General features: G+C 40.7%; 3 protein-coding genes across 5 annotated transcripts; 1 reads left to right on the forward strand and 2 right to left on the reverse strand.

The window, feature by feature from the left end:
* Positions 1 to 416: 416 nt before the first annotated feature.
* On the reverse strand, positions 417 to 3,555 carry Mal-A6 (Maltase A6). Its single transcript, XM_017615738.1, has 6 exons — positions 2,723 to 3,555; positions 2,019 to 2,612; positions 1,837 to 1,944; positions 1,376 to 1,719; positions 1,172 to 1,312; positions 417 to 1,094 (listed from the first exon to the last, which is right to left on the reverse strand). Exons 1-6 carry the CDS (start codon positions 3,242 to 3,244, stop codon positions 1,028 to 1,030), a joined length of 1,776 nt encoding a protein of 591 aa, XP_017471227.1. The 5' UTR covers positions 3,245 to 3,555; the 3' UTR covers positions 417 to 1,027.
* Positions 3,556 to 3,646: 91 nt separating this feature from the next.
* Positions 3,647 to 6,298, reverse strand: LOC108362659 (maltase A3-like). 3 transcript variants are annotated; one of them, XM_017615736.1, is made up of 7 exons: positions 6,202 to 6,298; positions 5,812 to 6,138; positions 5,272 to 5,732; positions 4,762 to 5,214; positions 4,253 to 4,704; positions 4,044 to 4,187; positions 3,647 to 3,975 (listed from the first exon to the last, which is right to left on the reverse strand). In XM_017615736.1, exons 2-7 carry the CDS (start codon positions 6,047 to 6,049, stop codon positions 3,849 to 3,851), a joined length of 1,875 nt encoding a protein of 624 aa, XP_017471225.1. In that variant the 5' UTR covers positions 6,050 to 6,138; positions 6,202 to 6,298; the 3' UTR covers positions 3,647 to 3,848. The 3 variants fall into 3 exon arrangements, with proteins under 3 accessions (XP_017471225.1, XP_017471226.1, XP_017471224.1); XM_017615737.1 differs by having other exon boundaries at positions 5,812 to 6,151; positions 6,202 to 6,230; XM_017615735.1 differs by having other exon boundaries at positions 5,812 to 6,269.
* A 4,157-nt stretch (positions 6,299 to 10,455) lies between these two features.
* Positions 10,456 to 13,279, forward strand: LOC108362662 (maltase A3-like). Its single transcript, XM_017615741.1, has 6 exons — positions 10,456 to 11,048; positions 11,107 to 11,570; positions 11,641 to 12,093; positions 12,174 to 12,625; positions 12,706 to 12,849; positions 12,915 to 13,279. Exons 1-5 carry the CDS (start codon positions 10,814 to 10,816, stop codon positions 12,809 to 12,811), a joined length of 1,710 nt encoding a protein of 569 aa, XP_017471230.1. The 5' UTR covers positions 10,456 to 10,813; the 3' UTR covers positions 12,812 to 12,849; positions 12,915 to 13,279.
* The last annotated feature ends 77 nt before the right edge of the window (positions 13,280 to 13,356 follow it).

A 13,356-nucleotide genomic window follows, 5' to 3' on the forward strand; every position in this document is an offset into this window, starting at 1 on the left:
GTAAAAACTAGAGAATGCCACGCCTTTCTCAAATCAGGAAATAAAAACCGATGCTGTCGACTATAAACAGAGAAATCTTCCTTATAAGAACCCTTACGGGCCTCTGCTTAACTGGATTACACGCCATACCACTAAAAGCATAAACAGACGGCAGCGTTGATCCGGATCAACTCGGGAATCAACTGCAGTTGATCCGGATCAAGTCCGAGTTAATCTGAATCAACGCTGCCGTCTGTTTAAGCTTAAGGCTGCGAACACACGGCATTGTCATAGTGTAAAAAAATATCAGAAGAAGAAATGTGCAGCACTGTTAATACTATTTGCCCGTTGTTTTATTCTTAGAACACCCCTCGTAATTACGACAACATACGTATATTTCCAACTTTGGAATTCATTTAAATATGCAGTGGCAAAAAGTTTGCTTTTGTTTTTGTGAACTTTTAATCGGCGACATAGGTACACGGTGTGTCTGACTTGTGAGTCGGTTTGGATGTGTTTGTGAAAATAAATATGTGTTAGTTACATCGACATGACTCCTGGCATGACTCTGAATGATTTAACTGTGTGTAGTCGAAGGCTAACACGTACACAAATGACTTGCGACTCAGACGCACCGTGTATGCCGCCTATAAGCACACACATCAACACTTATAATAACTAAAAAAAAACTGCGATTTTGATGATTTTAGATCATGCTATTTTAAATTTTAACAACGCTTAACCCATAAATATAAACTTTTAATTAAGTTTCTGTTGACCATAATTTGTTTCTTAACAGCCATTTATTGTAACTACATAAATATTGAAAATTTCTAGCAGTAGCTAATTTCTAACTTTAATTTACTAATGCAGTAACAAAATACTGGTATTAACTATGTACAGCTCTAGCAATTTGAGTGGTGTGAAGAGGAATCGCAGTCAAAGGTTGGCATGCAAATGAAAAAGCTACTCATATCACAAAATCTTCTGTAGCTAAGAAGTAAAATTCCAAAATATACTAAACATTTTTTTCTATTCAACTTTAGCTTCACACTGACTCCACAATAATCGTTTCGTATGCCTTCAATGAAATATTATCCGCGCTAACGATATCACTGCAAAACAAAGAAACCAAATATAATTTTTATAGGCAACAATCCACGGTCTTTATAAATATTATGCATTCACTTACCCCTCACTTCTCGTTGAAATCAAATTGGAAATGATAGTCTTGAAATTTCCGCTTACACGCAATGCGTCAGACACATTCGCCGTTGCATCGCTGTCCAGCACATTGGCCAACAGAAGGTACGTCTTCTCATTCTTCAACGAACTGTAACCAAATAATTTAAAAACATAACCCAGAACGCTCCACCTTCCTCCCGCACTTTCTTACCGCTCAATGGCTAAGATATTATCTCCAAAAGCGCTGTAGCGCACGTCACCTAGCTGCAACGTTTTCTGCTTTCGCAGCGCTACCAACTGCTTGTAAATCGTCAAGTGACTCTTCGTAGCCGCCTTCTCGGTATCCACATTTACTGTTACATAATTTGGATTGATCGGCAGCCATGTGGTGCTGTTGGTTGAGAAGCCAGCGTTGGCGGTGTTGCTCCATTGGAAGGGTGTACGCGCAGGATCGCGGGTGAATTGCTCATAGATGTTAGGATTGGAGTTACAAGCAGCTGGATCGCGGCTATCTTCCCAAGAGATATCCAAATCAGTCATGCCAATCTCTTCACCCTAAGAGCGAGCAACAAAAAATTAGATAGTAATATCATCAAAGGCGCTCTCTTAGATACTATTTTCTCTTAGTTAGCGCTCTTCATACTATCAAATATAAATTAACTCTGTACTCACCATATACGTAATACTAACGCCCGGCAGAAACATCTGCAGCATATTCATTGTATCGATGCGGTGCTCTCCATAACGACTACCCACACGTCGCTGATCGTGATTACCCATCTGCATGAAGAGCGATTTAAATTGATAGCTAAATTGAAATAATAAACGCGAAATTTTCCTTCCCGATTACTCACCACCCAATTGGCTGTGCCGCCGGCGGGCATATTGTCCAACCAGCTGCTGATGATCTTCACAAAGCCTGATGCCGGTAGTTGTGTGTTATTCTTATCACCGTTGCCACCGACGATGAACTGGAAATTAAATGGCATTTGTGCGCCTTCCACTGTTCGATTGCCGTAGAATTTCATTACATACTCCAGCGGAGACCAAGCCTCAGTGAGCAACACACGCGTGTCGCCACCATGTATGCGCTTGTAGTCGTCCAGCAATTTACGCCATTGGTACACCATGTCCAATGTTTCAGGCTGGTCCTGTGTGTAGATGTGCAGCAAGTAGCCAGGATCATCAGGATCGTCAGTGTAGCCGCTCTGCGGTTCATCAGGATAGCGGCCATTTTCGTCGGGTAACACCTCAAAGCACCAAGGTACGGCATCAACACGGAAGCCGGCCACGCCACGGTCCAGCCAATAGGTCAAAACGCGCTTCATTTGGGCAACCACGGCAGGATTGCGGTAGTTCAAATCGGGTTGTTTGACTGCGAATTGATGTAGGTAGTACTGCTGACGTTCTTCGTTCCATTCCCAGGCAGGGCCACGGAATTGTTGGAGCTGCAAATTGAGAAATTGCATTAAAATTTAATGTAGCTGAAAATTAGAAGAAAAATTAAGCCCGATAGCCGGCAATGCTTTACCATAAGTAGTCCTCTGTCTCAACTCACCCAATTGTTTGGTGGCACTCGGTTTCCCTCCTCATCCAAATAACCATCGTGCCATACATAGTAGTCCTCGTAGCCTCGCTCACGTCTAACCGACTTCTTGAACCATTCACTCTCGTCACTCGAATGATTTGGCACAAAATCCAATATCACCTTCAGTCCACGTTTATTAGCCTCCTGTATAAGATTGTCAAAGTCATTTAGCGTGCCATACTCGGGTTGTATATCAAAGAAGTCCGCAATATCATAGCCGAAGTCTGCCATGGGTGAGGTGTAGATAGGCGACAGCCAAACCGCTGTGACGCCCAAATCCTTCAAATAGTCCAACTGCGATGCGATTCCCGCCAAGTCACCAATACCATCACCATCGGAGTCCTTGAACGAGCGCGGATAGATCTGATAGAATTGTGCCGTTTGCCACCAATCACGTGTGGGCGTGGCGGTCTGACCGATCACACCGTTGCAAGCTAAAGTTGGCTGGCGCGAAAGAGCCAGCAGTAAAAGCAAAGTAAATATTTTGCGCATTTTCGAACAAACGGTGATCGCGAAGCGACACTGAAAATGAGCTAACGGAGACTGTTTGAAAAGTGAATGTTTGTCGCTTATTTAAAGATTTTGGCTAGCTACTGAAACATCGGTAAGTTGGCAGTTTTTATTGATTTTATCAAACGTCTAATTTTCTGCTGAAGTGCGCTCTTATTATTATCTCATGCGCGTATTATTCGTGTGGTGCACTGTTGGAATTTTTTATGAAGTTGTTAGAAAACAATGGTTTTTAATTTGAGTGCATTCCCACTTGTGTGAGTTTGTTACGGGTATTTACCACATTTGGCTACATTTTTTTTTTTTGTATGGTTTCAAGTGATTATTGTCAACTTAGCAAAACACTCGATACCATAGCGATAAAAAAATCAAAGGGGGTTTATATATATTCAGCTAGATTGCTACATTTATTTCCCTGGTATACATACATACGTAGTAATATAAGCAAAATATTGACAAGTTTAATATAGAGATAACATTTAGAGAACTTATTCTGCGATACGTAAACCATTGAGTTTTCAGTTCTTAACATTTATCAGTTCAAAACAAATAGTTAAACAATTTTTAGCTTCTACATAACTAATCACTAATGGTTTTCATTCTTCGGCGTATAATAAGCGAAGTAACCCACTGTTGTGGTCAGTTTTGTAGAGGAACGCAACACAACGGCTTCTTTAGGTAACAGTTTTACGACAGAGGATTCAACAATATCCCTGAAATGGAAGGTAAAATATTTAATAAAATTAAAAACTCAAACGAGAACTAATGCAATATTATTTACCCCCGTTTCGCCGAGCTTTTGCTAGTCACAATAGCGTATTCAAAGTCATCAGGTATATTATCGAAAGCGCTCTTCAAATCCACCTGCTCCGTTGAGTCGTACAGATTCATCAACAACACGTAAGTGTAATCGTTGAGCAAGATTCTGTGGTACCAAATTTTAAATTTAAAAATCGTTACAACCATTTCACTCTCTTCAGCCTCACTCACCGCTTCACTCCCAGTACATTATTGTTCATCGCTTTCACTTCAACGCTACCGTGACGTAGAGTAGATTCATTACGTAGGGAATGCAACTGCTTATAAACGCTCAAATGACTTAGCGGCTGATCGCGCTCCCTTTGGACATTCACTGTTCTGAAGTCGTCAGCGACAGGCAGCCAAGTTTTCGCAGCTGTGCTAAAGCCAGCATTCTTTGCATCGTTCCACTGGAAGGGCGTACGCTCAGGATCACGTGAGAATTTCTCGTAGATATCCGGATTGGTGTGGCAAGCCGAAGGGTCCACTGTATCGTTCCACGAGATCCAAACATCCGTCATGCCGATCTCCTCGGCATAGTACGAGATGCTCACGCCAGGCAGTATGCTTGTAAGCATGTTCAACATGTCAATACGATCGGCGCCGAGTCGTGAGCCGACGCGATTCTGATCATGATTTCCTATCTGTAAGCAAGTTTCATTTAACAAACTGAGTAATTCTTTCTTTAGCTGTAAACTTACAACCCAATTTGCCGTGCGTCCTTCAGGCATGCTCCGCAACCAAGTATTTACCGTTTCCGCAAAATGATAAGCATCCGAATCATTCGTGAGCCAATTGATCATAAGAAAATTGAATGGTATCTGTGCGCCTTCTGCCGTGCCGTTGCCATAGTACTTCATCACTACCTCAACGGGCGAATAGGCCTCGGTTAGCATGACGCGCTCATCACCGCCATTCTCCTTCTGAAACTCATCCAGCACGCGTCTCCATTCGTAAACCAAATCCAAAGTCTCCGGCTGGTCTACCGTATAGATATGTTTAACATAATTGTAGTCATCTGGATCGATAACCCAATCATTTCTGGGCTCATCGGGCCAGTTTCCTTTAGCATCAGGTGCGATTTCAAACGCAAAAGGCACAGCATCTATACGAAAGCCGGCAACACCACGTCCCAGCCAAAATCGTAAGACATCCTAAAGGAAAACCTTACAAATACATCTATACATCATATAGTTTGCTAGTATACTCACGCTCATCACTGCACGCACTTTCGGATTGCGATAATTCAAGTCCGGTTGCTTACTCAGAAACTGGTGCAGATAATATTCCTTTCGACCCTCATGCCACTGCCATGCCGAGCCACGAAACACGCTCATCCAATTCGTTGGCGGTTGGCGTGTGCCATTCACAATGCGTCCGGGATGCCAAACATAGAAGTCCTTATACTCCTTATCGCCAGCAGCAGATTTCTTGAACCATTCATGCTCATCGCTCGAGTGATTTGGTACGAAATCCAAGATTATCTTCACTCCCACCTCGCGCGACTTGGCTATCAGTGCATCGAAGTCGTCCAGAGTGCCAAATATCGGATCGATATTTGTAAAATTAGCGACATCATAGCCGAAGTCTGCCATAGGCGACGTGAAAATAGGCGATATCCATGTAGCGGCGATGCCGATCTCCTTCAGGTAAGGTAGCTGTTGAGCTATACCTGCGTAGGGAAATTTGTGTAGTTTGAGAACAAGCTAGTTTTTAACAACAATCCAGTCTTTTTCATCGCTCAAACTCACCCTTCAGATCGCCTACGCCATCACCGTTGCTATCTTTAAATGACCTTGGATAGATTTGATAGAACGCCGCCGATTGCCACCACTTTTGCGCTGCATTCAGTTGTGCGACCGTACGATGTTTGTCCCAGCTGATGAAATCAAAGTGTGCATGGTAATTTGGAAAGCCGCCAGTATGTACAACAGTGACGCCACCGCCAGTAACCACAAACAAAAATAGCAATAGGCGCCGTAGCGTCATATTTGCTTAACTCACTATCGCTTCTATTTGTCACTTGAAGTTTTTGTTCTTTAGTTGCAGTATTGAATATCGCTTCTATGGTAAACCACCTACGGATTTGATCTTATACATATATATGTACGTACGTATACGTTTGCGTGATCGGCTCTCACCTGAATAGCCTGCAGAACGCTCAGTGCTAACACAACGACTTCACAAAGCAAACTAATGCAGCCGTTTTAAATGTTTTACGCTGCGCACTTGAGTGAGCAGCATGAGAAGTAAGAGATTAGCGTTAAGAGAGTACCAATGGTGCACTAATTTTGTGTATATTTATTGTTGATATTTATGTGCGTCGCCTTTGTTTTTTTATTTTATTTTAAGCTCAATCATTATTTTTAGTTTACTTCGCTTATTAAACAACAAAACAACATTTGTTTGCTATTTATACAAATATACCCTGCAGGAAAAACTTATATTGACGTAATAAACTGGTTCAGAACATGTAAGAGTTCATAGAATTGGAGCCATTTTCATGCCGTACTCAAACTTTGCAATACTTCAATTTTTTTATTTGTTTGTTTTTTGTTATTGTTTTTCCACACCATTTTTCACAAAAAAACGGCATCAAGCTCGATAAAATTGTTGGATTCAATTGTTCAATGTTAAAGTCTAGACAACTGTACAGTCGCGTAATGAATCTGTGTGCATTTCTAAGATTACCGATTCGAATGGTTTGAAGAAAAGCATAAGCTTTTGAGATCAAAAACATGTACACCAAGTTTTGGCCGAATTTCTAATAAAGAAAAGGTATGTTATTTCCACGGATACAAGAAAGTTAGGTACATATATAAATTTAAAAAGTTTTATTTCTTCGCCGTCCTTTAATTTGAGCTTAGCAGCACCTGGAGAATACCCCCAAATTTTCTCCACCGAATTTTAAGCAGGTGCTTTTTGATAAATTCGTATTCAACTATAAGCATACCCACCACTGCGATAAAAAATGGGTTTTCTTACAGGGTGCTTATGTAGCAAAACGTCGCTAACCAATTTGTTTGTATGTCTTACTTTGTTGTTGTGCGAACATTTTGTTGATAACGATGTCACATTCGATTCTTTTACGGCTTCACGGATTGTTACTCATTCAATCTACCGGCGAGCGCTGGGTTCAACATACTCTCGTCTTTTAGCATTGCGTTGATCTCGAAATATTGTATTTGCGCTGTTGCTTGTACTACATATTCAAGCATACATAAATATATATATATGTACATACTTCGTTATCAAATTTTCAAATTCACTCAATAAGCAAAAAGTTTAAGAAATTGACAGAAAGAAAGAGGATTATTAAAAGATAATAAGACCATTTCAATATTGAGTTCAACACATCAGTGCTTAGCAGTTCAAATACTAAATGCTCAATTAGTCTAGACTTAACTTCACTTAACTTACCGCAAAAAATCGTCAATGATTACTCATGTCACATGTTACATGTCAGCTTAGGCCAGTTGCCTCTATTTCAGCTGTTTGACAGGTTGTTAAGTTGCTTACGGTAAGTTAAGCTTTGGCCAACCGCCATCACATAACATCATATGAAATTTCGGACACCTACTGCAGACTTCAAGTATGGTTATAAGCTAAAAAAGTTTCGATTTACAAATCGAATTTTTCATACGGCATATCTCTGGAAGTGTTCATGGTAGAGTAATAGAGTTTGGTATGGATATATATCAAGTCAATCTCAAGCTCATGGAAATGGTGGTTGTTGGAAAAGGAACCGTGGAACTTGGTATGGAGATGTGTGAATTCAACCCCATACTTATAAAAAAGGAGGTATATGAAACCAATCCGACAACGCATAGATAGAGAAGAAAATATTCACACAGACAACCGGGCATATAGCGACTTAGGTCCATTTTCTGATGTAAGCAGTAAAGTTGGCTTTACTAACAGGGCAGATAAATTGTTCCTCACTTTAAAGTGTTTTAGTTCTCTTTTCGTACCGGTAAAAATAAATTTGTTATTCCGTAGAGTGAAACTTCACTACGTTTCCGAGAGTGAAACTTCACTACATTCGTCATATAATTTCAAAGGTTGACAATGCAACATAAGCAAATATAGAGCAAGAGCAACTGTTAGCAAAAACCAAAACCTTGGTTGAAATATCTAATATATCTGACTCATGAACCAAACCCGAACCAAAATTTAAAGTTGGGTACACATTTTTAGAGGTTGCATCGGGTGAGCAACAATTTATCGATTCGAGAAATGAATGCGCTGATGAGAAAACGAAAACTCGTATATCGAGACGATAAAGTGGGTAATCTAAAGGTTAAATGAGGAAACAGCACACAACCAGCCAATATCAGTACTGCTAGTTAACAACACATACTAGTTACAACTAACCAATCGCCGTGCGAAATATTTTCGTTCTCCAACCGTACAACTACTACACATCGAGCGTTGACACCAAACATCAGGTTTATATATATGATATGATTTAAATCATAATTATGTATAGATCTTAAGCAGTCTTCGTAAGTCGCCTCCAGCAGAAGCTCTCGACAGGGTCAAGTGCATCCAGCAAAGGCTGTCACCGATACTGTTTTCAGAGTTCTACGTATAACTGACTCCATCATCTGTGGAGCGTTTATTTGTAAGTAATTTCCTAAGTCTAACAATACAACTTTTACTTTATGTGTGTGTGTGTGTGTGTGAGTACGTTGATGCACATTCATGTTTTTACCCTGCAGGGAAACCGCGGACCAGTTCAAAATCAGCGAAATGTGGTACCCTTAAAGAAACTGTTTTATTTCACTTTTCTCATTAGAAATCTATATCTTAGGTGACGAATTTAGAACTGGTTCGGAATTATAGAAAAACGGATGCAGAACGAACTAGATTTTATCTGTCGAACTTAGAACTAGTTCGGAACTACCGAAAAAGGGTTGCAGCGGGGGCTTGTTTACTTTTCATAGATATGTGTTTAGCGGCTTTTTCGTTCAAATTCACATTCATTCTGCACTCGGCAGAAGCTTTTTCATTGCTTTGTAATACAAACCAAAAGCTTGTGTTAACATTTTAACACATCTTGGGAGCGTCTGGAATTTAACCAATAACACCAAGCACCTCTGCAAAGTCAGCTACAGCCAAAGCTATGTAAACATACATTTCTTAGAATCATTCCAACAAATTTAATTTTAAATTGAAAAAAAAACATTTCTTTGAAAATAATTTAAAATCGCACACGGAAGAATCGAAAAGATTGAAAAATCATGATACAAACTTTTTTTTTCGTCTGCCGATTTTAGGACTAGTTCGGAACTATTGAAAAATGGATGCATAGGGGGCAATTGACACTTCCTAGGACATCACCAGTTGTTTGCATGCAAAAGAGATTTATCGCGTACTAGTAGTGGTTCTAAATGTGCTAGAAGCGCCCCAGTTCAGAACTAGAGATTTTCGCCACAGGGTAATTACAACGTTTTCTTATCTCATTTGGATGCACATACGTCTGTTATGATCTATTTGCACATGCGCATCATAAGAAGATCATTTTATGATTTTATGTGGACAACATAACATGTCAAGTGCTTGTGCCTAAGGAAAACAATTATAATGGATCAAGGTCCATAATTTATTTCGTTTTACTGTTTTTATCGATAAACGCGTAAGTAGGTGTATTAACAATGTGCATATCACATGTGTATTAGTATGCGCTTTTATGTATGTATGTATATCCCTGCAGTACGGGGGAGCGACTACAGGACTGCTGAATCGGTAGCTACGTGATAAACTCCGTCAATTACCGACCGACTACTTGCAGTGTATTTCATCGATTACTTTAACAAGGCAATGTCCTAGGCGGTAGTCACCATCGGCTCTCTCTGCACTACCGGGAGTTACTAAAGTAGTCACTTTCGTGATTTATGGGCGCCCTCTGTCGTAGTTTTTCGCTATTCTGCTTACGACTGGTTCGATTCTGCACTACCATCTGCACTACCACGGGTTAATAGAGTAGCTACTTACCTAGAAGTCGGTGCAGTAGCGGTTCAAAAGTAGCGATTGACTCCAGCAGTACTGGAGGGATGTTTCTATTTAGTGCGTTTGAATTTATCTTATTATTTATGTTATATTTATATCTATGCGTCTAATGCACGTTCATGGTAACGCAGTATATTATTTACATAGCTGCAATTATCGTCGTTGAAATAAATTAGGCATAATCAGTAATATTTAGTTTTACAAAACTAAACAGATACTATCGCCGTGACCAGAACCACCTGACCATTCACCGTTTGTCTTACCGTCACGGGGAACTACCGGTACCGGCATGGAATCCTCAGTTAGCTCGTCGCTTCTTTCTGATCTACATACATATACAGTTTTGAAATTGGGAAANTTATCGCCGTGACCAGAACCACCTGACCATTCACCGTTTGTCTTACCGTCACGGGGAACTACCGGTACCGGCATGGAATCCTCAGTTAGTTCGTCGCTTCTTTCTGATCTACATACATATACAGTTTTGAAATTGGGAAATACATTAAATTAGCTTGTTTTCCAAATACCTTCATTTGCGTTTTCACAAAATTTGCAAAACATCTTGAAAAACCACTGGAAAATATGAGTATTATTTATTTACCTAAAACCATTTGCCACCCACGAAGCGTTTACTAAAGGTTTGAACGCGCGAATGTCGTAAACTTTCGACTCCATCATAAACTGTGCCGTGGTAACTTATATTTAGTTTTTTATGATTCCTTATCGATCGCCGATAACATAATGCCAACCCGTTTCATCTATAAAAGCGCCATTTGTGGAAATATAACACCACAGTATTGCGCCCAATCGAAGCAAACGATGTTAAACTTTCTAAACGTTTTAGCGCTTTTTGCCCTGCTATCCGCGGCTGCAGGTGCGGCAACAGGCCAGGCCTGGTGGGAAACCGCCTCATTCTATCAAATATACCCACGCTCTTTCAAGGACAGCGATGGTAATGGCATTGGAGACTTGAAGTGTAAGTTAACGCACGCAAAGCACCTTAAGGCAGCTGCCAAATCGAATTTCTACTGTAGGCATTACCCAACAACTGCCATACCTCAAGGAAATCGGCATTGATGCGACTTGGTTGTCGCCCATCTTCACTTCGCCTATGGCGGACTTCGGCTATGATGTGTCCAACTTCACAGAAATTGACAAATTATATGGCACATTGGAAGATTTCCAGGAGTTGCTCGCAAAAGCAAATCAATTGGGTGTGCGAATAATTTTCGACTTTGTACCGAACCACTCCAGTGATGAATGCGAATGGTTTATCAAGTCTGTCAAGAGCGATCCGGAATACAAGGACTTCTATATTTGGCATCCGGGCAAAATTTCCGAAAATGGCACACGAGTGCCGCCAAACAATTGGATAAGTAATTTCCGCGGTTCAGCGTGGACGTGGAACGAAGACCGTGAAGAAGTTTATCTGCATCAGTTCCATGCCAAGCAGCCAGATCTCATCTACAATAATCCGAAAGTGCGCGAATTAATGAAGTTTTGAAAAAAATCTAAATTCATAAGAACGAATTGTCTTTGCTTTAAACGAATTCCAATGGCTCGCATAGGATGTGCTGCGTTATTGGGTGCGCTTGGGTGTTGCCGGCTTCCGTATAGACGCTGTGCCACATATCTACGAAGTAGCTGTCGATGCGGATGGCAATTATCCTGATGAGCCACGTAACCCCGAAGTGGATAACCCCGAATCCTACCTGTACCTAGAGCACATCTATACCAGAGATCAACCGGAAACTCTGGAAGTAGTTTTTGAGTTTCGTCAGGTCTTGAAAGAATTAGATGAGGAGTTGGGTGGCGATGAACACATACTCATGGCCGAAATTTGTTCGTCAATTGATGTGGAAATGCAATACTACGGAAATACCACCACAGATGGCGTTCAAATACCTTTCAATTTCGAACTACTCAACTATTTGGACCAAGATTCGAATGGCTACCTCTACTCGGAAGTCATAAACAAATGGCTGGACAGCATGCCCGAGGGGCGCGTAGCGAATTGGGTTGTAAGTGCAAATGAGCGTTCCAACTTCTTGGTCGGCATGTACTTTTAATTAATTCATACACCTCTTTGGACATACTTTAGTTGGGAAATCATGATCAGAGTCGCATTGGCACACGCTTAGGCGCCGATCGCATTGACTTGATCAACTTATTGCTAAAGACTTTGCCTGGCGTAAGCGTAACTTACCAAGGCGAGGAGATCGGTATGACGGATGTTTGGATTTCTTGGGAGGACACCGTCGATCCACAGGGTTGTCAATCGAATCCAGAAGAATACCAAAGCCTAAGCCGTGATCCGCCGCGTACGCCCTTCCACTGGAATGACGGACACAAAGCCGGCTTTACCGAAGGTAATACAACATGGTTACCTCTGGCTGAGGATTATAGACTAGTGAATGTGAAACGTGAACGAGGCATTGCCTATAGTCATCTAAATGTATACAAGCGGCTGCAGGATTTGCGTGTAGAAAAGACACTACGCGATGGAGAGACTGAAGTGAAGGCAATCAATGCAAATATATTAGGTATTAAGCGGTAAGTGGAGGAGTGGAGCGTTGTTGGATCTCATTTGGGGGCATTTTTCATAATCCCATCCATGCGTGTGTGTATTTTAGTTACCTAACTGGTGAACGAACATTCGTTGTACTCCTGAATATTAACAACGCTTTTGAAACGATCGACTTGAACGCCACGTTTAATGATCTACCCAATGTGCTGTAGTATGTATTGGTGGCGGATAGAAGCGTTCGGCGAAAGGGGTAAGATATCCATAGGTGTCTTTCACTACTTAACTTTACTCTAATTGTCCAATTTAAATTTTCAGTGACAAGGTTCAAAGCAACTACATTGTACTGGTTCCTAAAGAAACCATTGTATTGGCCACACTCGCCTGAGGGACGGAAACCTCGAAGTAATTTTGAATAAACCTTTGGTTATGTAATACATACGCAGATTTTTGATTGATAAATAAATACCGATTTATTGAAGTTACTTCCCCATATTCGGTAATCGTAATCAGTGTGAAATTTTATTAATAAAAATGTAAATCTTAATTGCTTTTGCCAATAAAAAACCTATTAACAGCCCTGTTGTATAAATTTACAGTCGTCTGATTGCATGCTTGACTACAACAGCAAGCATACTAGGGATTACGAATCTGACTATTTGACTAATAAAAAATTGAGTTAACTGAAATCTAGATGGTTGGAACCTTTAAATTTTGCAAAAAAAAAGTTATAGATTTTATCAAGAAGGTTTTCTTTATT

The sequence above is a fragment of the Rhagoletis zephyria genome, unplaced genomic scaffold (assembly GCF_001687245.7).
Source record: "Rhagoletis zephyria isolate East Lansing unplaced genomic scaffold, Rhagoletis_zephyria_1.1 Rzeph_scaffold_01064, whole genome shotgun sequence".
Taxonomy (NCBI): Eukaryota; Metazoa; Arthropoda; class Insecta; order Diptera; family Tephritidae; genus Rhagoletis; species Rhagoletis zephyria.